We start from the raw sequence: 27,544 nt of genomic DNA, 5'->3' as shown, positions 1-27,544 counted from the left end.
ACAAGTTAAGTATAATAACTCATAAAAGGGAAATAAAGCAGTGATGCTACAGTAACTTTGGAGTGGACTGGGGACAAAGGTCTTTCTGAGAGAGAAATAAATGATAAGAAGCTGGGGCAGGTTCTACATGGCCCCTAGCCAGGGAGGAAATGAGAGTATTCATGGAACAGTGAGAAGGTCACTGTCAGTGGGTTGTACTCAGAAAACAATAAGCAATGAGACTGAGGAGGCAGGAGGGGGCCAGATCAGATGGGCCGGTAGGCCAGTGGAAGATGTATTTATTTTAGGCTATGGAAAACCATCGAGCATAGATGTGACCTGTCATATGTTTGTAAAAGCTCATTTTTGAAACACATTTTTTCAAAAAAATATTTTAAAGCTCCTCCTGGAAGTGTGTGGAGAACTGGATACTAGTGGGCAGGGATGAGTGGAAGCACAGAGAGGAATTGGGAAGAAAAAGGATGACTGGCACAGGCTGAGCAGGGACATATGTGGTGGCGACATATGCGGCGACTTCAGCACTGCTGCCGGATGGTCGAGAGCCAATTAGCAGAGGTCCCCCTCCACCACTCTCAACCAAGGAGGCCTCTCTGTGAGCTGCTTTCCCCAGGCAGCCTCTATGACAGACATCATTCACACAGGAGGATTCTCTGATCACAGACATGAGGAAACCACTGCCTTCAATGGCCTGTCAGGGCCGTTCTGGCTCAAGAATGCTATGACTCAATTTTTCCCGTTATCTTGTGCATGAAGCTCCTTCAGACACAAGCAAGAGCAACTCAGACCTTCTGCTTAGATGATCACTCCCCTCTGGCACTTGAGTGGCTGGTGGAGAAGGCAATGGCAACCCACTACAGTACCCTTGCCTGGAAAATCCCATGGATGGAGGAGCCTGGAAGGCTGCAGTCCATGAGGTCACTAAGAGTTGGACACGACTGAGCAACTTCACTTTCACTTTTCACTTTCATGCATTGGAGAAGGAAATGGCAACCCACTCCAGTGTTCTTGCCTGGAGAATCCCAGGGACAGGGGAGCCTGGTGGGCTGCCGTCTATGGGGTCGCACAGAGTTGGACACGACTGAAGCGACTTAGCAACAGCAGCAGCAGCAGCAGGGTGGCTGGGCTCATTGCAGGTGACCGAGATGACTCTGGGAGCCACAGTCACTCCTGGCCTGAGAAGCGGTACCTAGGGGCTCCCCTGCCTGATACACTAATATGTAAGTCCACAGGGTGGCATCTTAGGGAGAGAAAAGACCAAATGAAAAGTTGGGTTTGAAGCGTCTGCTTCAATTTTAGGCAGAATTTGAAACCCCAATAGAGTGGAGAAAATTCCAGAATAAAAGGCAAGATTCCTGGCCCAGGAATTCAGCAATGCCCACTAGCAAGCAATTCCATTCTGGCCATGTTGGTTCAACTTCCTGAGCACTGGTTTCTACATCTATAAAATTATGGGTTTGGGCCAGATGATTCTCTGGGCTCTTTTTCACCTATAAAATTCTGTGATTTGGTCTCTCATTTATTCATCTCACTTCTTAAGCACCCAGGACGGGTCAGGTATTATCTATTTTCATTTTTGCTACTTTTAATAGAGTTTACACTGTAACTAACCTACTTTTTAAAAAAAGCTTCTCCCCCATAGTAACAAAAAAAACTATTTTACACTACTACTACTATGGTAGAAAAATTAGACATATTTTAAGTTTTTACTCAAACTTAAAAAATAAACTGCCACATTAAACAATATACTTACTGCAAAATATTTTGCCATTATTTGCTATTTGATTTTTCCAGAAATTTCTAGGAATTCTTCCAATGAAATACTTGGGAGCAGAGGAAATCCTTGAGCAAATAAAAAAAAACAACCATCATGGAAATTTTTACAAAGTACTTTTATTGAAATATCAGCTATCATTCTAGTCGGAAGCACACTCATGCTGGCCTTGACGACACTGACGGTAGTGTTTTCTAATTTTCAACACCAAGGACACAGGCCGAAGATCTGCATATTCTTTATATGTTCATAGTTTAAGCAGAAGAATACAGACATTATTTTGATTACTGGCATTTCACAAATAGTTTTCATGTTCCTCATATGAGTTTTAGTGAGATAAGAGTAGAAATGGTAAAAGATAAATAGAAAAGTAAGTTATTTCTACTTTTTTTCCCTTTTTCCCTGAATTACTGACTTGTCTCAGAAGTTGAGTGTCTCCTTTTCTCCCTTCCTCAGCCCACAGTCTGGTAGGAGACTAAACAGAACCAGCCAAGATAAAGTTATGGAGAAAAAGAAAAGTCATCCAGGTACCATTAATTGAACCCCTAGAGACAAATAATCAAGAGCTTATTTTCAGGGTACCTCTGGGTGACATTCACACCATGAGACATGACAGATCTCCCCCACGTACTTTCATTTCTGGATTAACATGTAATCCAAGGTGTCTTCCTTTCTGGGTCTCCCTCTGTCTACCTGATTCCTTGGACTTGGGACTGGTCTGCATGGGTTCAAATAGTGAGCAACTCTATAACCTCAGTCAATTAAACATACTCAGCCCTCTGAGCCCTGGTTTCCTCATCTGTAATGTATAGATAAATAACAGTATCAACCTCATGCCCATGAAGAAATAAAGGCGTTAATACACATAAAGCACTAAGAAGAGAGCCCAGAAGATATTAAATGCCCAATAAATCTTGGCCCAGGAGATTTATCATCCCTTCAACTCAAGTGATGCTAAATCTCTAGGCCTACTCTTTGTGCCAAGATCCAGTCTCTTACCTTCAACTGCCTGGACATCGTTTGCCCTTGTACCCAACCTGTCACCTTTAACACAACATGTCTGAAAATGACAATCCCCTTTATTCAGGCTCATTTTCCAGCAGTGCATAGTCTCATGAGGAAGATGAGAACTCACAGGATACTATAGAACTGCAGGACTGGTTAAGCTCTGTGCAAACAAGAGGACCAGAGTTCACAAGGCCCAAGTCAACAGAGATTTTAAAGCAAAGGCAAAATCTAACAAGATGGAGATACAAGGGAGGATATCAGGAAATCAGGTCCACAACAAAAAGATAATTAGAGAAAGGTGTTACGAGAGGAGAAAGCTCATAAGAGGTCTATCACAGCACCAGAGAAGGACATGCTCGCTCCAAAGCTTTTATGACTGTCTAGTTAAAGCCTATGTTTATTGTAAAACTCTCAGACTTTCAAGAGCCTTAGCAAATCCAAGCTTCCTTAAGCAAGGAATACTTCCTGTCCAACAAGGAGGCTCTGGTACCTAGTCTGCCCCATGAAGAGGTCACGAGGTTACACCTGGAGAAGGACAAGAAGAAAAGATCTGAGAGTGTCTGGGGTCCCAGAAGGCTGACTCTCCCACCAGCAAGCATCAGAAAGCTCACTTGCCCTCGTCTCCAGGACCAACATCAAAACCTTTGAAATCCTTCCCATCCAGGCAAATTTCAGGACATTGGCAAACAGGTTTATAACAGAATACTGACTGTCCTAGGGTAAAAATTACCATAGAGATAAATCATAAAGACACAGAAGGATATATGACAGGGAAGAGGCAATCAGGAGTAGTGGTGAGAGAAGGGTATTAGCTTTGTTTTTTATTTAACATTTGTTTTTAAATGTTTCACTTGTTACACAGAACATGTCTACTTTGTGCATGAGAGAGATACCAACTGACCAAACTTGGTTATCACCTCCTCTTGGAAGCCTCAAATGATTCCTAGATGGAGCCAGACACCCATCCTTTCCTTTCCAAATATTTTGTGCATCTCTGTATCATAGCACTACTCATATCCAACTGCACTGGTTGGCTTCCTGTCCGTTCCACCCATTATACCAAGTTTCCTGGGGGCTGGAAATGCTCCTTTAGGACACACACTATTGCTGGTACATAGAGCACTCTGTCAACTTTTTAAAAAATGCACGAGAGAGTTGTGAGCTAAGTTTTATTTTAGGCAAAATGAGGGCTATAGTCTGGGAAATAGCACCTCAGATAGCTCTGAGAAACTGCTCCAAAGAAGTGGCGAGGGAAGGACAGTATATATTCAATTTTGGTAAAGGGGGAGTTCACGCAATCAAGCACTTATCTTTGCAAAGGTTTTCTGCTAGTCAAGAGAAACTAATGTCACCATGAAGGAAATAAGTGCTTTTCTAGATCTGAGGAGATGCAAGAACTGGGCTCCTAAGATCAAATCCTGAAAACATCTATCTGAAGACCTGTTCTGCCAGTTCTCCAGAGCACAGAGTGCCTCATTTCTGACCTCCATCCTAAACTCCCCTAAAGGGAGTAGCCATAAATAGCATAGTAAGGTCTGTGGCTTCCATGAAAGCAGCCATAGATACTATGCCAACAAGCGGGCATGTCTCTGTTCCACTAGAACTTTATGTGTAGATAATGAAATTTCAGTTTCAAATTATTTTATAATGTGTCACAAAATATTTTTCTTTCATTTTTTCCCAGTGATTTACAAATGCAAAAATCATTCTAAGCTCACAGATGGCGTAAAAAGAGGCAATAGGCCAGATATGGCCCACGGGCTATAGTTTGAGGCCCTTGCCTTCCCTGAAAGGCATGGCTAGCAGTCCACAGTTACTAAGGAAATGCACCTGAAAAGGATGGCTTCACATTTATAACAGGTACTGAGTGACTTGCAGTATACCTTTCAACAACTATAAAAACTGAGTTAGTATCACAGAGTTCTGAAAAGATGAAATAAGATAAGGAACCGTATCATTGCAAGTTATGAAGTTCATTTGTGAGGAACATGGAAACATGAGCTTTTTGTTGATAATTATTACAAAGATTAACAAAATTGAGCACCTTTTCATGACTAAACCCTCTTCTGTGAGCCTTAAGTGAGGAATCCATTTAATTCTCACAGTCATTCTATGAAGTAGGTTCTACTGCTATCTAACTGTTCCAAAGATGAGGAAATTAAAGTATGAAAATAATCCCCAATCATCTTAACTAAAAAGTGGCAAAGGTGGAGTTTCAGAGCCAGGCAGTCCTATGCTCTAGAGCCAGCCTTTTAACTACTGGATACAGTATCTCTTAAGAAGGTAGCAGAGACAGAGACAAAACATCCAAATATTCCTCTAAATTTCCCCAAGACTGGAAGAGGGAGCTGAACGGGAAGGGCTGGCAAGGAATGCAACATGAACTACATCCCCAGGTGGAAACTCTGTGATCCGAACATCTACGAAGATGCATGCCGAGGAGGAGCAAGTCTCCACAGCTGGACCATTTTGAGAACTTATATATGCTACTAGGGAACAAGTCAGGTTACTGTCCATCTCACATGTAAATATGGACCAGGCAAAGCCAAGACACAGTAATGGTTAGCACTCCTACTTAAAGAGATCGATTATTTTCTTATGAAAGTAAGGGCCAAATAATTTTTCAGTGATCGAGATAAAATGTATGTAAATGTTAATGCAGTTTTAAAAAAAAGACCAGTTGAAGACACATCCCAATGTTCAGAGCAGCATTACTTGCAGCTGCCCAAGATATGGAAGCAACCTAAGTGTCCACTGACAGAAAAATGGATAAAGAAGACGTGGTGTATGTATACATACACAATAGATTACTACTGAGCCACAAAAAAGAACAAAATTTTGGCACTGGCAGCAACACGTGTGAACTTCTTCGGCATTATGCTAAGTGAAATAACTCAAAAACAAAGACAAATCCTATATGATATTACCCATTATACGTGGAATCTAAAACAAAAACCAGCAAACTAGTGAACATAATGAAAGAGACGCAGACTCACAAACACAAAGAACAAACTAGTGGTCAGCAGGGGAGAGGGGGAGAGCAGGGGAGGGGCAGCAGAGGGCTTGGAGGGGAAGGTACAAAACTGCCGGGTGTACGACGGGCTACGAGGGATGTACTGTACAGCACCAGGACTACAGTCAGTATTTCATAATAACTGGAAATGGAAAATAACCTTTAAACATTATGTAAAATAGACTTACACAAAAACATTTTCAAAAATAAAAATAAAACTTGAAAGAGACTGATCCACATAGCTCCAGGTGTGTTTACCGTGGCCCATGAGAGCTCAGCTCTGCCAGCTGCAGGGAGCCATGTGATAGTCCACTCTTCCCAGACTGGGCCAACCTTCAGCAGGTGCGTTAACAGCCCAGTATTTCCTGACTAGCACAGCTGGGTTCAGCACCGGCCCTCCATGGAGTGCATGCAGGTGCACAGCGTGGCTCGTGGAACACCTCCCACAGTTAGATCAGTGTGTGTCTGGACTGAATTAAAAAATGAGTAAGATCAATAGGGGTCCCAGATGTACATATAAAGTCAGCTGAGCTACCACAGAGCACTGAAGGATCCTTGCATTGTAAGGTGGTAACAACTCCAAAGAATATTGCTAAATTACAGCATGCACGGGAACCAATGAACACAGAGAGCCCTAAGCATTTCCTTTTGGGGACTGCTGTGAAGAAAGGTGCCAGTCCAAAGGTGGTGCAGCATCTTCTGGCTGCTCCCTCTGAAGGGACTTAACAAACACATGAGAATTTTACAGAGCTCAGACACACAGTAAGATTCTCTAGCCCAACTCATTACCAGCATTCACATAATATGAAGCAGTCCTGCCACAGGGTAAAGAATGTGCTCTTCAGGATCACACACACACAAAAGTTCCTAGGATCCACAGACAGGTATCAGAGGATCCATAAAGTCCCCCAAATCGCATGCATATCTACGTGCATATTTCTGGGGGAAGGGATTCACAGCAATCATCAGAGACTTCAAGGTCCAGCAAAATCTATGTCCCTAAATCCTGGAGTGTACAAACAGGCCTCTTCAAAGTTTCCATGACTTGAGTGCACACCAGGCTGTAAGTCTTTGTGCAGTTTAGTCGAAATCAATGTACACTTGACCAGAGGTGACTTGGGAGCTCACAGTTATGAGCCAGTGTCTCCTCAATCAAGTTCAAGGCCGTGAAAGTGTGTGACACCCTAGTCCACTCACTTTCTCACTCTGCTAAGAAACTTGTTTTAGCTTGTTTTGGCCATGCCACGCAGTTTAGGAGATTTTAGTTCCCTGACCAAGGATTAAATCTGGGCCCTCAGCAGAGTGTGGAGTCCTAACCACTACATGGCCAGGGAATTCCCAGAACTTATTTTAGGTTTCCTTTCTTGATCAGCCAAATGTCTTGCTTCCTATCTGACTGAGAAGACAAGTTCTACAAATCCTCATGTCCAAGTATTCCAACCTTTGGGCACTGACACTCAAATACTCTGTCTTCTCACCCATTATTGTTGGTGAACTATTCATGCCTGTACTTCAAGCAAGTATTTCCTCTGAAGCTTAAGTTTCCTTCCTTTCTCAAGGACAGCACTCAAACGAATCTCTCCGTCTCTCCCAAAGCATCACTTTCTCTTCTATCTCGGATAATTTCTATCAGCATACAAACAAGCTGTCATTCTCCCATCCTAAACACACACACAGCTTCTCTTGCCCCCATTTCTCCATTTCCATGTTTCCAAAAAGCCCAACCTGTGACAATGCCCAAAATTAAATTTCTGGTATCTACTGCCAAAACTGATCTCCCTCTATCTTCCTCATCTCAGTTGATAGTAACTGCATCCAGTTTATGCTGTTTCTCAGACTAAAAACTTTAGAATCATCTTGGATTCCTGTCTCTTATACCCATAATCAATATGTCAGGGAACTGCATAACTGATTCCTACTTAATATTCAAATACCAGATTAGGTTCCAATACCTTTTCCTGAAACTGCCTGGGATATTTCTGACTTCATAGAACTCTCTGTTTTCCTATCTATCTCTACCAGCACTTTCACTGTATGTTCTAATGATTGTGAACATCATCTTCTCAAATTCATTACAGATATGAGCTATAGCCAGACCCCTCCATCTCCCACAGCACTAAACACATTCATGCATACTTAGTGAGGACTCCACAAACTTCACTGTGAGTCAATGATTTTTCATCAAGCTTTCAAAAAAATCAATACCACAAACAACACTTACTTGCATTAGTTATGTTTGGAAGAGTTATGTTGTTATTAGTTATGTTTCCGGGATTTCCAGCAGCTGCAAAGCTATCCGTCATGTCTCCAAACACTAGCATCATGAGGGGGAGTCCAGCTCCGTGGATGATGGCAGCCAAAGTCCCCAGCACCATACACAACCTATCGAGCCAATTTGAATAGCGAAACTAAAAAAGGAGAAAATACAGACAATAGAAACAATTAGCACGATGTCATGGAAGGTTAACTCTACTTTCCAAATGTATCCAAAATCTAAATAGTTAGCTGTAGACTACTATCGCAACCACCTTGGCCTAATAACCTAAGAGAAGCAGGCATTTGCTGCATCTTCTTTTTTTTTTTTTTTTTTGAGTTTTGACCTTCCTCTTTATATTGGACTTAATCTATTCACTTTATAAAAAATTAAACTATAGTTGACTTACAATATATTAGCTTCAGGTGTACAACAGTTACTCAATAATTTAATGGATTATACTCTAAACTTATTATAAAATAATGGTTATATTCCTTATGCTGTACAATATATCCTTGTAGCTTATTTTATACAGTAAATATATCCTTGTAGCTTATTAAGATTTCATACCTCTTAATCCCTACCCCTATCTTGCCCCTCCTATCTTCCCTTTCCCCACAGATAATACTCTTGATCTCTGTATCTGTGAATCTGTTTCTTTTTTGTTATATTCATTTATTTTTCAGATTACACATATGATAACATACAGTGTTGGTCTTTCCCTATTTCACTAAGCATAATACACTCTGGGTCCACTCATGTTGTTGCAAAAGGCATAACTTCATTCTTTCTATGGCTGAATAGTATTCCATTATATGTGTGTGTGTGTGTGTGTATACCACATCTTTTCCACCCATGTGTCAATGGACCATTAAGTTACTTCCACATCTTGGCAATTGTAAAAAATGTTATTAAGAACTCTGGGGTGCAGAGAGCTTTTTAAATTAATGTTTCACTTCCTTTGGATCTACACCCAAGAGTAGAAGTGTGATTCTATTTTTATTTTTTGAGGGACCTCTATACGGTTTTCCATGGCGGTACCAATGTACAGCCATACCACCCTGAACGCGCCTGATTTCATCTTCCTTCTTCTCTTACATACAAGGGCTTCATGAGATGCACTGGACATTCTGGAACATTACAGAGATCTATAACAGATGTTCAAGCTGGTTTTAGAAAAGGCAGAGGAACCAGAGATCAAATTGCCAACATCCGCTGGATCATCAAAAAAGCAAGAGTTCCAGAAAAAAACATCTATTTCTGCTTTATTGACTATGCCAAAGCCTTTGATTGGGGGGATCACAATAAACTGTGGAAAATTCTGAAAGAGATGGCAATACCAGACCAGCTGACCTGCCTCTTGAAAAATCTGTATGCAGGCCAGGATGCAACAGTTAGAACTGGACATGGAACAACAGACTGGTTCCAAATAGGAAAAGGAGTACGTCAAGGCTGTATATTGTCACCCTGCTTATTTAACTTTTATGCAGAGTACATCATCAGAAACACTGGGCTGGAAGAAGCACAACCTGGAATCAAGATTGCTGGGAGAAATATCAATAACCTCAGATATGCAGATGACACCACCCTTATGGCAGAAAGTGAAGACGAACTCAAAAGCCTCTTGATGAAAGTCAAAGAGGAGAGTGAAAAAGTTGGCTTAAAGCTCAACATTCAGAAAACGAAGATCATGGCATCTGGTCCCATCACTTCATGGCAAATAGACAGGGAAACAGTGGAAACAGTGTCAGACTCTATTTTTGGGGGGCTCCAAAATCACTACAGATGGTGACTGCAGCCATGAAATTAAAAGATGCTTACTCCTTGGAAGGAAAGTTATGACCAACTTAGATAGCATTTTCAAAAGCAGAGACATTACTTTGCCAACAAAGGTCCGTCTGTCTAGTCAAGGCTATGGTTTTTCCAGTGGTCATGTATGGATGTAAGAATTGGACTGTGAAGAAAGCTGAGCACCAAAGAATTGATGCTTTTGAACTGTGGTGCTGGAGGAGACTCTTGAGAGTCCCCTGGACTGCAAGGAGATCCAACCAGTCAATCCTAAAGAAAATCAGTCCTAGGTGTTCTTTGGAAGGACTGATGCTAAAGCTGAAACTCGCATGGCCACCTCATGTGAAGAGTTGACTCATTGGAAAAGACTCTGATGCTGGGAGGGACTGGAGGCAGGAGGAGAAGGGGACGACAGAGGGTGAGATGGCTGGACGGCATCACAGACTTGATGGACGTGAGTTTGAGTGAACTCCGGGAGTTGGTGATGGACAGGGAGGCCTGGCATGCTGCGATTCATGGGGTTGCAAAGAGTTGGACCCTACTGAGCAACTGAACTGATAACAGCTCAGTGTAAGAAATATAGTATTTGTGACTCTGATTCCCAAGAGTGGAAGCCACTTTTCAGCTCAAGATTTTTCTTGGTTAAAACACCATGATTGCCAAAGTTCCCTCTGAGGACACCATTGAGGAAACATGTTTTGTTGCTTTCAGAAAGTGGCTTGGGTCAAATATCTGCTGCCTAACAGCACTAGCATAAATGTTAAGTGGTATTAATGTAATTAGGCCTCCATGCCTGTGTGCATTCTCAGTCATGTTTGAGTCTTTGCGACCCCATGAACTACAGACCACCAGGCTCTTCTGTCCATGGAATTCTTCAAGCAGGAATACTGGAGTGGGTGGCCATTTCCTCCTACAGGGGATCTTCCCAACAGAGGAATTGAATTTGCATCTCCTGCATCAGCAAGCGGATCCTTTACCACTGAACCACCTGGGAAACCAATTAGGCCTCCATAGTGAGAAGGAAAGGGAAAGCAATGAGTTAGATACATGCTTCCCAAAGACCAGAGCAGATCTGCATAAACTCTTTAATTGCAGGCAAACCACAAGAAAAAACGAGTGAGCTCCTGAGATGCAAACCTGATGAGAAGAGGACACAGTAAGGGGAGTGGGCTTGGGGCTGTGACAGGCCCACTTGGGAAGCGATTAATACTTCTCCCATTCGGGAGGATCTTCCTGACCCAGGGGTCAAACCCGCATCTCCTGCACTGGTAGGCCGATTTACCTTCTATTAAAAGCTATAAAGTGGAAAAGTATTGAATTCCTCAATAGAGGAAGAAAAGATAATTGATATACAAAGATTTGAGGAAACAAACAAGTGTTAGATTTTTTCCCCTTCTCTATACAAATTTAAAAAGAGGCTTCTCTTAAAATTCTGTGTTGCCATGAGGACACCTGGTTCCATCTGAGCTTAACTTTTCTCAAACCTTGAGAGAACCAATGCGTTTTTCTTAGAGAAATGTTTGTCTTAAGCTATGTTAATGGACTATGCTTTTACCCTAGACTCTGTCTTCCAGTCTGTTCTGCCTAAGACTCAGAAGGACTTGACAAACTCATGCAAATGTTCTCTTATGCTGTGTTAATGAGACTGTATTTGCTTGGAAACCTGCCTTTCTTCAAGATTTATGTCAATCATTTTATGTCCCAGGACAACTCACCTTGTGCCAGTGTTATTTCAAAATGCATGTTGTAGGTGAGGGGCCTGGTGCCAGTCTCTGAGTTCTGAGACATTTCCTTTCTCTAATTAGCAGACTGCTAGTAGCAATATAACATCTGGCTAAAGACTAGCAGGGGGGCACTCTTTCTGCCCTCTTCTGATGCCTATGTCAGAAGCTTTCTATCTCATTTATTCCTTAATAAAACTTTATTACACAAAAGCTCTGAGTGATTAAACCTTGTCACTGGCCCCAGATTGAATTTCTCTCCTCCAGAGGCCAAGAATTCCAGCATCTTTCATGGCTCAACAACAACCTTTCAATTTGAGGGCAGTAGTAACATTGCTGAATAGGACAAAAGCCTCAGGGCAACCTCCCACCTCTGTCATTTACTCAAAAGGAGACTTTGGAGGGAAAAAAATCTCTTAATAACCTTCACCTTCAGTTTCTATGTTTATAAAATGAGGAAAATACTCATATACAGAAAGTTTCACAAAGCTGTTATGGGACTAAAACCAGTACTTCATAATAGAAACATTTATTAGGCATATAATACTAATATACAATATAAGCAGGTACTGTCATCGGTTTTAGAAATATGAAATAAGATTCTTCAGGAGCTTAAAGTAAGGGATCAAGTAGACAAAAAAAAAGTATACATAGGGAGAAATGTAATAAAGTGAAAGTGAAGTCACTCAGTCATGTCCGACTCTTTGCAACCCCATGGACTGTAGCCTACCAGGCTCCTCCAGTCCATGGGATTCTCCAGGCAAGAACACTGGAGTAGGAAATGCCATTTCCTTCTCCAGGGAAATGTAAGACAGAAGTTTATTCACAATTAGAGCCCTTTAAATACAAGAAATGAAAACTGTTTGGTCAGATACTTACAAGGAAGAGAGAGGGGATGAACCAGAATCACACAGGGAACAGGGTGATCAGGACTGAAAGTCAAGGGGTGGACTTCCCAGGGCAAAGAAGTAGAAGGTGCTGGCAGGGGAGAGGCTTAGGTACTATCCAGCAGGCAAGATGGTGAGCATGATCTTATCATGGTACCTGGCTGGAGGCCAAAGTCAATGACTTCATTCATTCGTGCAAGCATTCATTCAACATTCGAAAAATATTAAGCACCTAGTAAGGAGTACATCCGGAGAAGGCAATGGCACCCCACTCCAGTACTCTTGCCTGGAAAATCCCATGGATGGAGGAGCCTGGTAGGCTGCAGTCCATGGGGTCAAGAAGAGTCACGGACGAATGAGCAACTTCATTTTCACTTTTCACTTTCATGCATTGGAGAAGGAAATGGCAACCCACTCCAGTGTTCTTGCCTGGAGAATCCCAGGGACGGGGGAGCCTGATGGGCTGCCATCTATGGGGTCGTACAGTCAGACATGACTGAAGCGACTAAGCAGCAGCAGCAAGGAGTACATCAAGGCTGTATATTGTCACCCTGCTTATTTAACTTATATGCAGAGTCCATCATGAGAAACGCTAGGCTGGAAGAAGTACAAGCTGATATGCAGATGACACCACCCTTATGGCAGAAAGTGAAGAGGAACTCAAAAGCCTCTTGATGAAAGTCAAAGAGGAGAGTGAAAAAGTTGGCTTAAAGCTCAACATTCAGAAAACGAAGATCATGGCATCTGGTCCCATCACATCATGGCAAATAGACAGGGAAACAGTGGAAACAGTGTCAGACTTTATTTTTGGGGGCTCCAAAATCACTGCAGATGGTGACTGCAGCCATGAAATTAAAAGACGCTTACTTCTTGGAAGAAAAGTTATGACCAACCTAATTAGCATATTCAAAAGCAGAGACATTACTTTGCCAACAAAGGTCCATCTAATCAAGGCTATGGTTTTTCCAGTGGTCATGTATGGATGTGAGAGTCGGACTGTGAAGAAAGCTAAGCACCGAAGAATTGATGCTTTTGAACTGTGGTGTTGGGGAAGACTCTTGAGAGTCCCTTGGACTGCAAGGAGATCCAATCAGTCAATCCTAAAGAAAATCAGTCCTGGGTGTTCTTTGGAAGGACTGATGCTAAAGCTGAAACTCCAGTACTTTGGCCACCTCATATGAAGAGTTGACTCATTGGAAAAGACTTTGATGCTGGGAGGGATTGGGGGCAGGAGGAGAAGGGGACAACAGAGGATGAGATGGCTGGATGGCATCACCGACTCGATGGGCATGAGTTTGAGTGAACTCTAGGAGTTGATGATGGACAGGGAGGCCTGCCGTGCTGTGATTCATGGGGTCGCAAAGAGTCGGACACGACTAAGCGGCTGAACTGAACTCAAGGATCAAGCATGGTTCTAGGTACTAGCTACAGCGACTAAGAGAAACTATCACTCCTCATAAAGCTTGTATTTTACTAATATGCAAATAAAGAGAAAATAGACATGTTTAACAATCATTCACAATATTCAACATTCATTCAGTATGCAAGTCCCTATTAAAGTTCCAGGCACTGTTCTAGGATCCTGGAGCACAGCAATGAAGAAAGCACACCAAATCGCTCTGCCCTCATGGAGCTTAGATTCAGGGAGAAGACAAACATAAACAAGAAACCAGACAGTGGTTAATCATTCAGGAGAAATATCACACGGAGTCAGGTGTCATGGTGACAGGTAGCTGGCTCAGATTGGTGGGGCAGGGAAAGTCACTATGAAAAGGCAACATCTGAGCTGAGTCAGCAGTCATAGGAAGGAAAAAGTCACGTGACAATCTGGGAACAGAGGATCCCAGGCAGAAAGAACACACACAAAGATCCCGGGGTGAATACAAGTCCTGTGTGTTTCAGGGACCAGACACGATGACCACTGTGGCCAGAAGAAGGTGAAGGAGCCCTGTCTAGCGTGAAATTAGAGATGAGATGGAGGTCAGGCTATAGATGGCCTTTGATGGCCAGAGGAGGGAGTTTGTTTTTATGCTAAACCTCCCATCTGAGGGTAAAATAAAGGGTTTTCAGGTAAGAACTGAGGTGACTTGATGTGACTACCATGGGTAGGATAATTTGTAGAGGAGCTAACGTGGAGCAGGGGGACTAGGAGGTAGAGACTGGTTGACGGAACCAAGTCCAGAGCAGGAGTGGGAGGCAGAACAATGCCCCACCTCCCGAGCTTCACCACATCCTAATTGCAGGAACCTGTGAATATGCTTCCTTACGTGATAAAAAGGACTTTGCAGACATTAAGGATACTGAGATGGGGAAATTATCCTGGATTATCCAAGCGGGCTCAATGTCATCATAAGGATCCTTATAAGAGGAAGCCACGGGGATCAGAGTCAGTAGTAGGAGAAATGATGAGTGAAGTAAGGAAGGGGCCAGGAGTCCAAGAAGGCAGGAAGCCTGTAGAAGCTGAAAAAGGAGGGAAACATTCCCTCTTGTAGCCACGAGGAGAATCCAGCCCTGATGGCACCTTGACTTTAGCTCAGTGAGACTTTGAGCCCCAGAACTATACAATAATACATTTGTGTTGTTTTAAGCCACTAAGCTAGCGGTACTTTGTTCCAGCAGCAATAGAAAATAAATACTCAAAAAAAAAAAAAAAAAAGGATACTGAGGAAGAATGGCTAAGCAAAAAGGATCAGAAGTAGTTGGGGGGAGCAGGGGGAAGAGGTTTATCTGAGTTTAGGGCAGCACAGATGGGCGTCCACCCAGATGATAAACCAAAGGTCTTGTTCATAGTGTAATTTACTAAAGGAAGGTAGGGATGAAGGCTGTTGTAACTGGAGAGGTCAAAGAATGTGGTACCTAGGAGACTTTAATAAGGTGACCAAAATAAAAGAATGTGGAGAGCATAGGTGAACAAAGGAGAAGCAATCAAATGCCAAGGTTCTCAATGGAGAAGCAGAAGTGACTAGATATCAGTAGAAGGTATATTGCTGCCAATGGATAGAAGGTATTATAACTGTGCAGAATGAAACAAATATGGAAGGAGTTCTGCATGAAAATGATTCAGAAATGGCCATGTGAAACTAGAGAAAGGCCAACAATACCACTGACTCCAAGGATTGGGGGTGGAGGAGCTCTAAGTTCACAGGCAAAGGTGACACAAGAAAAGAACCAAAGAACTGGGAGGAAAATGAGCAGACTCTGGCATCGCAGAAGCAAACAGGAGGAATGAATATGGTGAACAGCGTCAAGTGCTACATAAAAGTCAGCAGACTGTCCACTGAATTCGCTGAGTGGTGGGGACAGAGCCAAATTAGAATGTAAGAAGTGATTTGAAGATGAAACAGACAGAAAGCAAAGTCACCTCCTATTTGTGAAGCAAGCTAGAGGAGGCTTAGTGAAATGGAGGGCATTAGTGAAATTAAAGATAGGTGACATGTAAATACCAATCAGAAAGACCCAGTTGAGAGGGAGAGATGGAGGATAGAGAAGAGAAAGGATAATCACAATAATGTGAGGTCCTTGAGAAAGTAGAGGATACAGGAGCCAAAGCACAGTGCACAAGAGGGCGATTAAAGAACCAGATGCTTCCTCTGCTAGAACAGGAGGGAGGAGGAAGCAACTGACCTGGGTACCAGGGTGTTTGTAGACTGAGAGAAGAGCTGAGGAACTTCTGTCAGGGGGCTTCCATTTGGTTTGTGAAATTAAAAAAAAAAAAAAAAGGAAGTCATCCACAAAGAGCTGGGGCTTGTGGGGAGACGTGGGAAATTCATAAAGGGCTTAACATACTCAGCGAGAAGAGGAAGAGAAAATTTCTGTGTGGGATACATGCTTCCATGAGGTTTTTCTCCAGCATCCATCAGATGTAGGGGTTCAGGCACCAAGAAAGCAGATGGTTGATCTGCCTGGGCTGAGCTTGACAAGTGACAGGTGAAAGGAATTCTGCAGCTCAGGCAGGAGCATAACCAAAGTGATGATCATTGCTCTAAGGTGATAAGAGAAGGGAAACAAGAAGGGGCTGCTGGGAAATTGACAGGTCAGGGGACTCAGGATCCAAGGGAAACAGTGAGCAGATTGAAGACACAGGAGTAGCTGGCTAGTTCTATCTAACTGCTTCATAATGGCACTTTAGATGTAGAACAGTTTCAAATAACAAACCTAGGATCTAAGTGTGTGCATGGGTGGCTGGAATAAAGGGGAGGGAAAGAGTGGTTATCTTTATAACACCATAGAAGTCACCCAAGATAGTAGGAGCACCAGGGTTGGAGAGGGAGACACTGAGCCAGATGGTAAAGTCTCCAATGAGGAAGGACCAGGTGGCCACAAGGTAACTGCACCAAAGAACATGTCAATTCCAAGCAAATAAAAATTTAACCAATCACATACATCATAAATGATTAAAGCTATTAAAGGCTCTGGCTCTAGTGTAAGCAAGGCAACCCACTCCACTATTCTTGCCTGGAGAATCCCATGGACGGAGGAACCTGGTGGGCTATAGTCCATGGGGTTGCAAAAGAGTCGGGCATGGCTGAGTGACTAAACAACAACAAAATGTTGCAACAAAGCCTGAGAGAAAATAAAGGCCAGTAGAAAAATTTGAATCTATTCCTTACCTCTTTGTCATCATTTTCTCAAGACTGCTAAAAAAAGTCTTCTACTAGAAAAAAGTGAACAGGCCTGGTGTACAGCAAACAGTTAACACTGCAAGCCTGAGCCTGCAGTCAAGGCTAGCCCTTGGCTGGCATCTAGAATTTGGATTTTGGGAAGAGTAACCATCACCCTAACTGATAGAAGTGGCCGAACGATTTGTACAAACAACGTGCTTTATGCTGAGGGTCTGCTTTCCTTCTGTGAGTCTGGAATTTTGGTACACGCTGTGCCTACATCATCAGCTCCCAATCAGAAACCTTCGGGCACTGAGTCTCTATGGAGCTTCCCCGACAGCATTTCACACACTGAGTCGGCACAACTCATTGCTGAAGGAATCAAGTTGACTCCACTAGACAGGACACTTGGCGCTTCTCTTGGACCTTTCCCTTCCTTTGCCCACTGCTGATTTTGCTTTCTGTCCTCTTGCTGTAATAAATCTTAGCCATGAGTATGGCAATAAGCTGAGTCCTGTGAGTCCCCCAAGTGAATCATCAAACCTGGGGTTCTTGGAAACTCCCAACACACATGAGTTTTTATCTTAGCTGGAAATTTTTTAAATCAGCAATGCTAATGAAAGGTTGTTGCTGAGCCACGAAAGACACCGGGATTCTCGGCCTCCAGAGGAGAAGAATTCAATTCGGGGCCAGAGATGAGGCTTGATCACTCAGAGCTTTTGTGTAAGAGAGTTTTATTAAAGTACAAAAGGGACAGAGAAAGCTTCTGACATAGACATCAGAAGGGGGATGGAAAGTGCCCCATCACTAGTGTTAGCAGTGGAGTTATATACCTTTTAATTAGTTATTACAATGAATCAAAAGAACGTCTGGAGGTTGTAAAGATCTTACTAGACTCACTCTCATAATTCACATTTTAAGATAACAGGATTAGCCAGAAGGTTTTCAGGAAGGAGAAACTGTCCTCAAGCAGGATACATTGTTGTTGTATAATCCCTAGTACAGAGTGTAAACTGAGTTTTATAATTGACTAAGACTAAGGAATGTAGACAAAAAAAAGTTTGTCCTTTCCTCCTCCTTGAGAATTCCAGACCCCTCTCTCCTTGGGGACACCCGGATTTCTTATCAACCTGCCTAGGAATTGACTCTCTCACTAATAGCATCAGCATTTTACTGTCAAACATTCTGAATATGTCTCTGTCTATATAGATTTTATACGCAAGTTCAGTTTTCTGTGTCAACTCCTTTAAGAGAAAGGCATGAGGAAAAGCCACATAAACACTCAGTATAGCTTTCCATCAAAAAGCCAAGAATATATTCCTTCCTTCCTATGCCAACCTGAGCACTATGTTTTAGTGTGACTTTCTCAGGTCTGAACCATGGCCCTGATGAGTATTCCTGGGCAAGTTATTAAGTCTCACCTCCCTTTCTTCATCTACAAAATTAAAACAATTACAGTATCTATCTCCAAGGGAGTTGTAAAGATTAATGCATTCACATAGAAAGTATTTATTGCAACCCATGGCATTAAAAGCTATATTTGTGTTGTAATTATCACCTGTCCTTAAAACTCCAGATTTTTATTCTTTGGTGGCCTGAACTGGTTTAATAGTCTTACCTCTATATATTAGGTGTGATAAATTTTCTAAAACACAATACTAATTTTTTAAATTTAACTTACTTATAAAAAATGAAATTACAAAAAGACAGAAATATTCTAGTCTCAAAATGACAGAACTGGAAATTAAATCTTGGGAATAAACCCTATTTTAACAGCAAAGCTTCTTTGAATATAAGAATATAAAATGAAATGTAAAACAAAAACTGTCACTTGGTTATTTCTGAGAATAACCCGAGTACACAGTCTCATTTCCCCAAAATTCCAAAGAGAGTAAAGACAGACTCAAAGGTGGAATTTTATTAAGAGCAACTGAAGTGCAAGATGATGTTCATATAAGATCACTGGAGTGTAAAAGGCAGCTCTTTTTTATGCTTGTAACCATACTTAATATTTAATTTTACAAATATTCATTTTATAAGATAGCCTGCCACACACACATACACAAATTTTACAAGTGTGTGGTGCGTTATGTCTGAATTACAAAGTGTGTACTACAAGACTTAATTGGTTCAGTAAGCCTTCCAGGTTCTAACTGCACAGTTCCCCTAAATCTGCATTCTCTGGAAAAAAAAATAAAAAAAACAAAAACGGATACAGGTAAAGAGGGCTCTTCAACCAGCCTGTCTTATTCCAAATCTGATTAAAGAAAATCTAAGTGGCCACCAGGAAACCAGAAAATAAGACAAAGAAGTATATTAAGGTTTTCAAATTCCAGATTTTCAGTTATTCAGCACCGAAGCACAGTGACAGGTACTAAGCCACAGTAATTAATAACCCATTGCTAACTTCTACTATGAGTGCCTGGGACTTTGACCTCAAACCTGCCAGGATTAGAGCCCTTGGCGACAGGGTACCCCAGGTTTTGTTTGAACCACACTCCATGAGGCTGGTTTCCTCTGTCTAGGACTGAGACCACCAATGGGAAAAGTGCTTGTGTAGTTGACATATCACTGGTGACATAACTGGTTAAGAGAATACTGAAACCCAGGCCAGGACAGGGGACTCTGGAGGCTCTCTGCACACAGCAAGTCTGTGTACAATGCTCATCATTCCCTGAAAACAAGCTGAATTAAGTGAGTTCATTTTACCTCTTCATTAACATACTCCCCAAGAAAATATTATACCAGATGAAACCTCTTTTTCAGCTCAAGAGAAGGCACAGCACTTTTTCTTTTGAATTGCTTTGTTTTCATTGGAGTGAGATTGGTTTACAACCTTGTGTTGGTTTCTGCTGTGCAAAGTGAATCAGCTGTGTGTGTGTGTATATATAGAATAGTGAACACATTCAAACTCACCATTGTAAAAGTACTGACAGTTGGTTTCTTTTCTTTCTTCTCATCTTTTTTACTGAAAAACCTAGCAACAGAATTACATAAAACTTTAAAAACTATGTAAATCTATATCCAATCAACGTAGAGCTTGTATTTAGCAACAACCAGAACAAAGAAACATGTCTACAGTGTCATTAAAAAAACAGGTTATAATATGATCCCATTTATAAAGTTTAATTATGTTTACATATACCTAGAAATCTATACACGGGGCTATCACTGGGTGTTGAGATTTCAAATTATTTTCTTCCTTGTGCCTTTGGTATTTCCTAATTTTCTATGATGAATAGACAGAGACACAGAAATTTGGAATTAGAAAAACTAACACTAAAAAAAGAGAGCTTCCTGTCTTTCTTCTACTTAGAACTCACTCATGCTCCCCATAGTTAATCCCTTTAATTATCATCTCAGTGATTTTAGCAACAGATAGTCTATCCTTCTACCTAGATATTATTCCTTTACCTCAGGGAGAGTAGTGGCAAACATGCAGGGCAGAAATTATCCTAAGAAAGAAACATAATTCAATCACTCTCCATGAGCAAATCTAATTCTGAAAAGATGTCTGGAGCCCTAAATGGGCCATGGTGGCAATACACACAACCTAGAAAAAGCACCATCAAAAAGGATGGTTTGTAAACTGAAAAAAAAAAAAAAAAAAAAAAAAAGCTGTCCTCAGGCAGAGAAAGGTCAATTATTTCGAGCACAGATTCAAAACTCTCTAACTAGTGTTCTACTCTAACTGCCATCCAGCATATGAGAGCAACCTCCGCATCTGTATTTTCCTATTTCTAAAAAGAAAGACTATCTCAGGGAAGAAATACATTCTTTTTCACAGCTTTTCAAGTTCAAAAAGCCAATTCATCTATGTCTTTGTTCTTTATGCTAAGCAAGGTCAAACAGTCGAAGAAACTTCTAAAGAAAAAAAAATCCAGAGTCTACTCCATATTTGGCTTTGGAGCGACGTTCCACTGCTGAGAAACACACAAAATATACAAACATAGCTCTTCAGATTCGGTTCCACCCTATTCCCAGTAAAGGCACGGTTTCAGTACCCCTGGAATCAGGATGAGAGGAGAAAAATAGCCATACAAAACTGAGTTTTAGCTCTAAGCTTTTTATTTATTTTTTCATTCTCCAAAACTGCGGCTACTCTGAAGAATTTATAATGTTCCAGACACTGGCTAAGTAAACACGTTCCATACAAGACCTCATTTCATCTTAATCTCTGTGAGGCAGGCACATTTTTATCCTTCCTTTATAGACAAGAGAACTGCAGGTGAGAAGAGTTAACTCACTTGTCCAAGGTCACACAGTTAGAACGAAGCCAAGCTTTCCACGGAGAAGTCTAACTCCCAGACAGCAGGCTATCTGGTGCAGTGTCAGACTTCTGAGATGCTCCCTGCCGGGAACACTGACTGTCACCCCTCTTAGAAGATTCATTTATTCCCATTTGCTCCAACACAGCGCTGACAAATAGGAAGTTGCTTATAAAATCACATTTTAATAAAGAATCTTTACAAATACGCCAAAGGGTACTATTACCCAAGCATTATACCTATTCACATTATCAGCAAGTCACATGCTTCTTTATGACTCTGAATTAGAATATACAGTTTAAAAAACAAACTCATAGAAAAAGAAAAGATTTGTGATTTCTAGAGGGGGAAGACAGGATGAGAGAAAGCTGCTCCAAAGGTACAAACTTTCAGTTATAAGATAAGAGTGCTAGAGACGCAATGTGCCACAAGATGCCTACAGTTAACACTGCTATATGATACAGATGAATCCGCTGTTAAGAGGGTGGATCCTAAAAGTTCTCATCACAATATTTGTAATTCAAACCATTATGCTATACACTTTAAACTTACAAGGTATTGTAGGTCAATTATAACTCAATAAAACTGGAAAAATACATAGCTTTATAAAAAACAGATTCACATCAATAATGGTGAGCACAGTTTAACGTTACTTAACTAAAAAAAAAAAAATTCTAGTTTGAAAAAAAAGTTTGCAGACCATGACAGCAATCAACAATAAAATGACAGTATATGCAAGTTCAAAAGAAATATTGTTTTCAAAATATGGGCTCTTACAGAAAAATAAATAAGTAAATGTCCCACAAATATTTATTGAATACCTTTTTCAAAAAGGGTCGAGAGGGAGGGGACATATGTATACCTATGGGTGATTCCTGTTTATGTTTGGCAGAAACCAACACAATACCGTAAAGCAATTGTCCTTCAATTGAAAATAAATAAATTTTTTAAAACTGAGGTATAACTGACATACACTGTATTAATTTCAGGTGTATAAGAGAATGATTTGATATTTGTATATATTGGGAAATCATCACCACGAGTCTAGTTAACACCTGTCATCACACAAAATCACAGAATTTTCTTCCTTGTGATGAGAACTTTCAATATTTACTCTTAGCAACTTTCAAATATGCAATACAGTGTTATTAACTGGAGTCACACTGCTGTACATTATACCTCCGTGACTTATTCTGTAACTGGCACTTTGGACCTTTTGACCCCCTTCACCCGTCCCCCTTTCCTCCACCTCTGGAAACCACCAATCTATCAAATAAATTTTTCCTTCCACAGAGCCTTAATACTTCTTATTTCAATGTCCCTAAGTGTTTGCATCAAAAAATACGTATTTGTTTAACGTACCAAGTTTAAAAACTTAAAAACAAAAAGGGATGTATCTACCTTCCACTCTATATAATCTATTTTATGAAAATTTATTATGAAAACCTTCAAACAAACAAAAAGAATATTAATAATGACTACCCATTAAAAATTCACCTAGATTCAACAACTGTGAACATTTTGACCTTAGTTTCTTTAATGCATAACGAAGTTTGTAACTGTTAATCGCCAAACTATTTGAAAATAAGCTGCAAAGATCATGGCACTTCACATGTTCTCCTACCATTATCACATCCAATAAAAATAACAGCAATTTTGATATCAATCCACATTTAAAATTTCCAAGAATGGTTTCTATAGGTTTTTCCTTTTTAGAACTCTGATGTAATTAAGGCTCATGTATTATATGTGGTGGTTTTGTTTCTTTGTTGTTGTTTAATCACTAAGCCGTGTCTGACTCTTTTGCCACCCCATGGACCGTAGCCCGCCAGGCTCCCTCTGTCCAAGGGATTTCCTAGGCAAGAATACTGGAGTGGGCAGGCTACCATTTCCTTCTCCATTAGTCTCTTTAGTCTCTTTTAAATCTAGAAATTCTTCTCCCTACCTGCTACTGCTGCTAAGTCACTTCAGTCCTGTCCGACTCTGTGCAACCCCATAGACGGCAGCCCACCAGGCTCCCCCATCCCTGGGATTCTCCAGGCAAGAACACTGGAAATATTGACTTTTTATAGAAACAAAAGCAGCTGTCTTATAGAATGTCCCACATCTTGGATATGTCTGTTTCAATCTTTGTCCAAATTGTGCAGTAAGTATGAAATACAGATTTGAGGATACATTGTAAAAGAGAATGCAAACTATCTCATTAATAATCCTCATTACATGTAGAAATAATAGGTTTAATATACTTGGATCCTTAAAACGTATTTCCAACATTAATTTCACCTCTTTTTACTGTTTAAAGGTTGCTATTAGAAAATTAATAATTACAAATGTGGTTTACATCATATGTGGTTCACATTATATTTCTATTGGACAGCATTAGTCTGAAAGCTTGATAAGCTAGATTCACTAAATGATTTTGCAAACATACTTCCTAGGTGGTGTCACGTCACTAACGCAGTCTATTCCAAGAGCCAAGCCAGGTATGATCACCTGGTTAAGGTGACTAACTGCAGTATCTTTCCACCAAAAAAAAATCACATTTTCCTTTTTCCAATTAAGAACTATGGCTAATTCGTAGATTCAACCTTTCTCTGAGTGGTTTAGGATCCATTAACATCCCTTGCCTGAACCAATTACAACAATGCAGGTTTCAAAATTTTTCTGTGAAGCTTCTCCCACTCTCTCTCTCTCCCCTTCTCTCTCCCTTAGTTTTCCTCCCCCTCTCAGAATTTTATTTAAAAAATTAATTTACTCAGTATTTCACAGTCAAGTACAGTCATTATTCTTGTTGATGCTCAAACGGTCCCAGATGTGGGCCGGTGAAAGCCCCTTCAAGCCAGCTCCTGTGTCCTTTTTGATAATTGCCCTCCGCCTCTCCTTTTCAGGTACGGCAAGATACTCCAAGCTTGGCCTCAATTGGCATTAACCCTTTCTCTGTTGGGTGCAGATTTCCTTTTTGTAAGGAAACATAATGAGAAACCAAGATTGACATTGAGTGTGCTCTCAATGGACAGAAACTGACCTATTAAAAAAAATCATGAAATAACATTCAGATTCAACATTGTTTTTAAAAAGTCTACTTAATGTCCACACTTGTATTTCTTTTCTCTTACACTGAAAAGCTTGGTTTCTAATATTAATAACTTTACTAATTTAAGTTTACCATTTATTACTAACAGAGCTGAGTGAAATTAAAAATTTCCTGTACAGATATTGCACTGTGATCAAAATTTACTTAATTTATTTTTCTTATGTGATTACAGAACCAATTCTATACAGAGTCAGGATAATTTTACAACATTCTAATAATTCTTTGGTAGTACACTCGTCTCACAATTACTTCTACCAGAGTCAGATACCCATTGCCTTAAAAAGAAAAAAAGAATACTTAAAAGTAGTTGGGGGCCTTCTGTCCCATCTGCTGCGTGCCACTAACATGCAATGTTTATGTGACTGTTTTACCAGAAGGAACACACTGGACCACAAAGCAGGCTCGCGGACGATCAACATCACACGTAAAGCAGAAGGTTATAAAACACAGGAAAGGAAATGAACCTTGGCCTGTGTGGGACCAGAAAGCTGAGGAAGAAGCTCACCGTGCAAATTCTGGGCTCAACTCAAGCAAGCGAACCTCCGCAATTGCCCGCATTTAAGATACAAAAACCCATCACCATCACCATCAGCTCGTTTAATTCAGAGTTGGAGGCTGGAAACAAATCTCCCAAGTTTCTCAAGCCACGGTAAATATGAAAGTGAAACAAACTACCTTTTTTTGTCCCTTTTCAAGAAATTTCCTCCCCCTGCTCTTCCATTGCGGCCGTCTTCAACATCCATCGCGACCTGAGGAGCAACCACAGCCAATGAGTCAAACGTAAGATCCTCAGAAGGCTAAGGTGAAACTGAACTTTCCTACAGCTTTACTCCGCCGGCAGAAGGGCGGAGCGCTCGCCCTGATGCTTCAGCGGCTCGTGGCCGCGAGGGTCGCCGCAGGGACATGCCTCAGCGTCAGGCGTCCAGCCTCCGCACGCGAGCCGACGGGCAGGGCGGCGGCCCGGCCCGGACTTTGCCCTCCTCCACCGCAGCTCTCCCTCCCGGTTCCCCACGCCATCCATCTGCCCGCGGGCTCGAGCCCGGCTGCCCGCACAGCGCTGGCTCTGCAGGCTCGCGACAGCAGACTCCAGGGCGCATAACTAGCTCAAAAAAAACCCCAAAACACCAACTAGAGACGGGTGCCTCAAGAGCTCCCCAACTGAGAATAAGTCTCACCCCTTTTAGTCCCCGTGGACTTGCCAACTGGCATCTCCCCTTCCCTCTCCTCCGAAGCCCTCCGCCCCAGGAGACCCAACTCAGGAAATCAGAGAGCCCACCCATCCTCCCCGCAACCTTCTCCGTCTAGTCCGCAGCTTCCCGCGCCCTACCTCGGGCTTTCCCTCGGAATGTTCACCAAGGCGTGACCCTTTGAACAAGAGATTCAGACTCCAGCGGAAAGACGCGGCGGATGCGAACAGCGGTCTCGGCTCCTGAGTCTTGAAGAGCCGCTGCTCGAACGCGCCCCGACTTCCCGTGGCGCTGGGAGCAGGGAGCGGAGAACTTGCGCAAAGCCCACGCCCGGTGCTCTGCGCTCGGCCAATCAGCCGCAGGCTCGGGACAGCTCCCGGCCGGTTCTATCGAATCCTGATTGCGCCAAGTTACGAAACAGGTTGGAATTAGGGGAGGAATGTCCTCGCTTCTCTTGCCCCTCAGGAAAAGGGCGAGCAGGGGAACGCTTATCAGCTGAATCACCGAGGGCTTTTACGTTTAGAGAGCCCTTGTCTGTACAAGTCCACGAAATTATGAGTATATAGATAGATATAAATGTCAGTATAGAATTCGCTTCTTGTGACTCGAGTAGATAAGGGAAATTTTCTTTGATATCGCATCCAATATATTCTAATAAAACAATATCCGGCTTTGCCCATTCTGTAGGTTATTCCTTCCGCTCTCTTATATTTTGTTTTTCATTAGATTACACATCGTTGTTTTTTTTTCCTTTAAGTCATATACTTTTGTCTTTATAACAACAAATTAAAGATATGGTGAAAAAATAAAATTCCCTTCCAAGCAGCATTTTTTAAAACGCCAGGTGAAATTTTTCTGCAAGTGTTTTCTTCAGTATGTTTGACAGTTTCTAAGGTGTATATGTTTATCCTTTATTTGAAGAGACATACAAATAACTGGTCTTTCCCGGTGGCTCAGATGGGAAAGAATCTACCTGCAATGCAGGAGATGGGGTTCGAATCCTGGATGGGGAAGGTCCCCTGGAGAAGAGAATGGCAACCCACTCCAGTATTCTTGCCTGGAGAATTCCATGGACAGAGGAGCCAGGTTGACGGCAGCCCATGGGTTGCCTAGTCGGACATGACTGAGCGTCTAACACTTTCTGCTTCAAGAAATAAATAGGAAGATTTTTTCTTAAACATATAAATCGAAACGGACATTTCAAGGAAAAAAATGTATGTACAAGAGTGTAATATTTTTGGGTTTTAGCCATCGGGTGAATTCCTTGTTTTTCTCAAGGTGTTTTAAAACTCTTATATTTTTGTTTGGCTTCTAAAAGTATCGTGCATTTTAACATGTTGCTTTAGTTGTAATTTAGTGCCGTGTCTACTGTTACCATTTGCAGGTTTTTCTGGTCCTCTCTTTTCCTCAAATTGATGAAAAGTAAGGGCAATTGTGAAGATAATTCAAATTCATAAAGCAGCCTTAACTCACATCAGAGCTGTTCATGCTTGTCAACCCAGGGGAAATGGATGTTTTTGTAACCTTTTGTCTGCTTTCTCTGACTTAGAGGAGTTACCTCTCAGCTCACTGCAAAAGTTTAAAAGAAGAAAATCTTTTTAGTTTTTACTGCATAGTGTATTTTCTGCACTTTAAGTAACGTATTTCAAAGCCGTACTTTTCTTTCCATCTTTTATCCCAGATTTTCTTTGCCTTGATTTTTTTTTAACTTAGCTATACAATTAGGTTTCTTTCTTTACAAACTGTTAATTAGCCTTTCTAACAGACCACTCATATTCCTCTGTGTTCTAATTGAAAATGTGTGTGTACACCATCAGCCCAACCATTTAAAGGCTTAAAACCAACCCTTTGTTCCACCTGGGGCAAATGTATAAGGCTTTCCCCTTTCTCCCATGTGTTTTTTATCTGATTCATGCTTCTGCTCTTTTTTTCCACTTTGTTTTACCTTGTCC

The 27,544-nt window shown here is 41.4% G+C and overlaps 1 protein-coding gene across 2 annotated transcripts in view; it reads right to left on the bottom strand.

Annotated features, from left to right (window-relative positions):
- Nucleotides 1–25,863, bottom strand: part of ABCB1 (ATP binding cassette subfamily B member 1) — a 101,840-nt gene extending 75,977 nt beyond the window's left edge. For both annotated transcript variants that reach the window (XM_052638705.1, XM_052638706.1), the window contains exons 1-4: nt 25,733–25,863; nt 25,081–25,154; nt 19,960–20,020; nt 8,014–8,200 (exon numbers count right to left, since the gene is read on the bottom strand). In XM_052638705.1, the coding sequence (XP_052494665.1) occupies nt 8,014–8,200; nt 19,960–20,020; nt 25,081–25,148 (316 nt within the window). In that variant the 5' untranslated portion in view covers nt 25,149–25,154; nt 25,733–25,863. The remainder of the gene's footprint in view (nt 1–8,013; nt 8,201–19,959; nt 20,021–25,080; nt 25,155–25,732) is intronic.
- Between the last annotated feature and the right edge of the window lie 1,681 nt (nt 25,864–27,544).

The sequence above is a fragment of the Budorcas taxicolor genome, chromosome 4 (genome assembly GCF_023091745.1).
Source record: "Budorcas taxicolor isolate Tak-1 chromosome 4, Takin1.1, whole genome shotgun sequence".
NCBI lineage: Eukaryota > Metazoa > Chordata > Mammalia > Artiodactyla > Bovidae > Budorcas > Budorcas taxicolor.
This window is presented reverse-complemented; position numbering and strand designations above follow the sequence as displayed.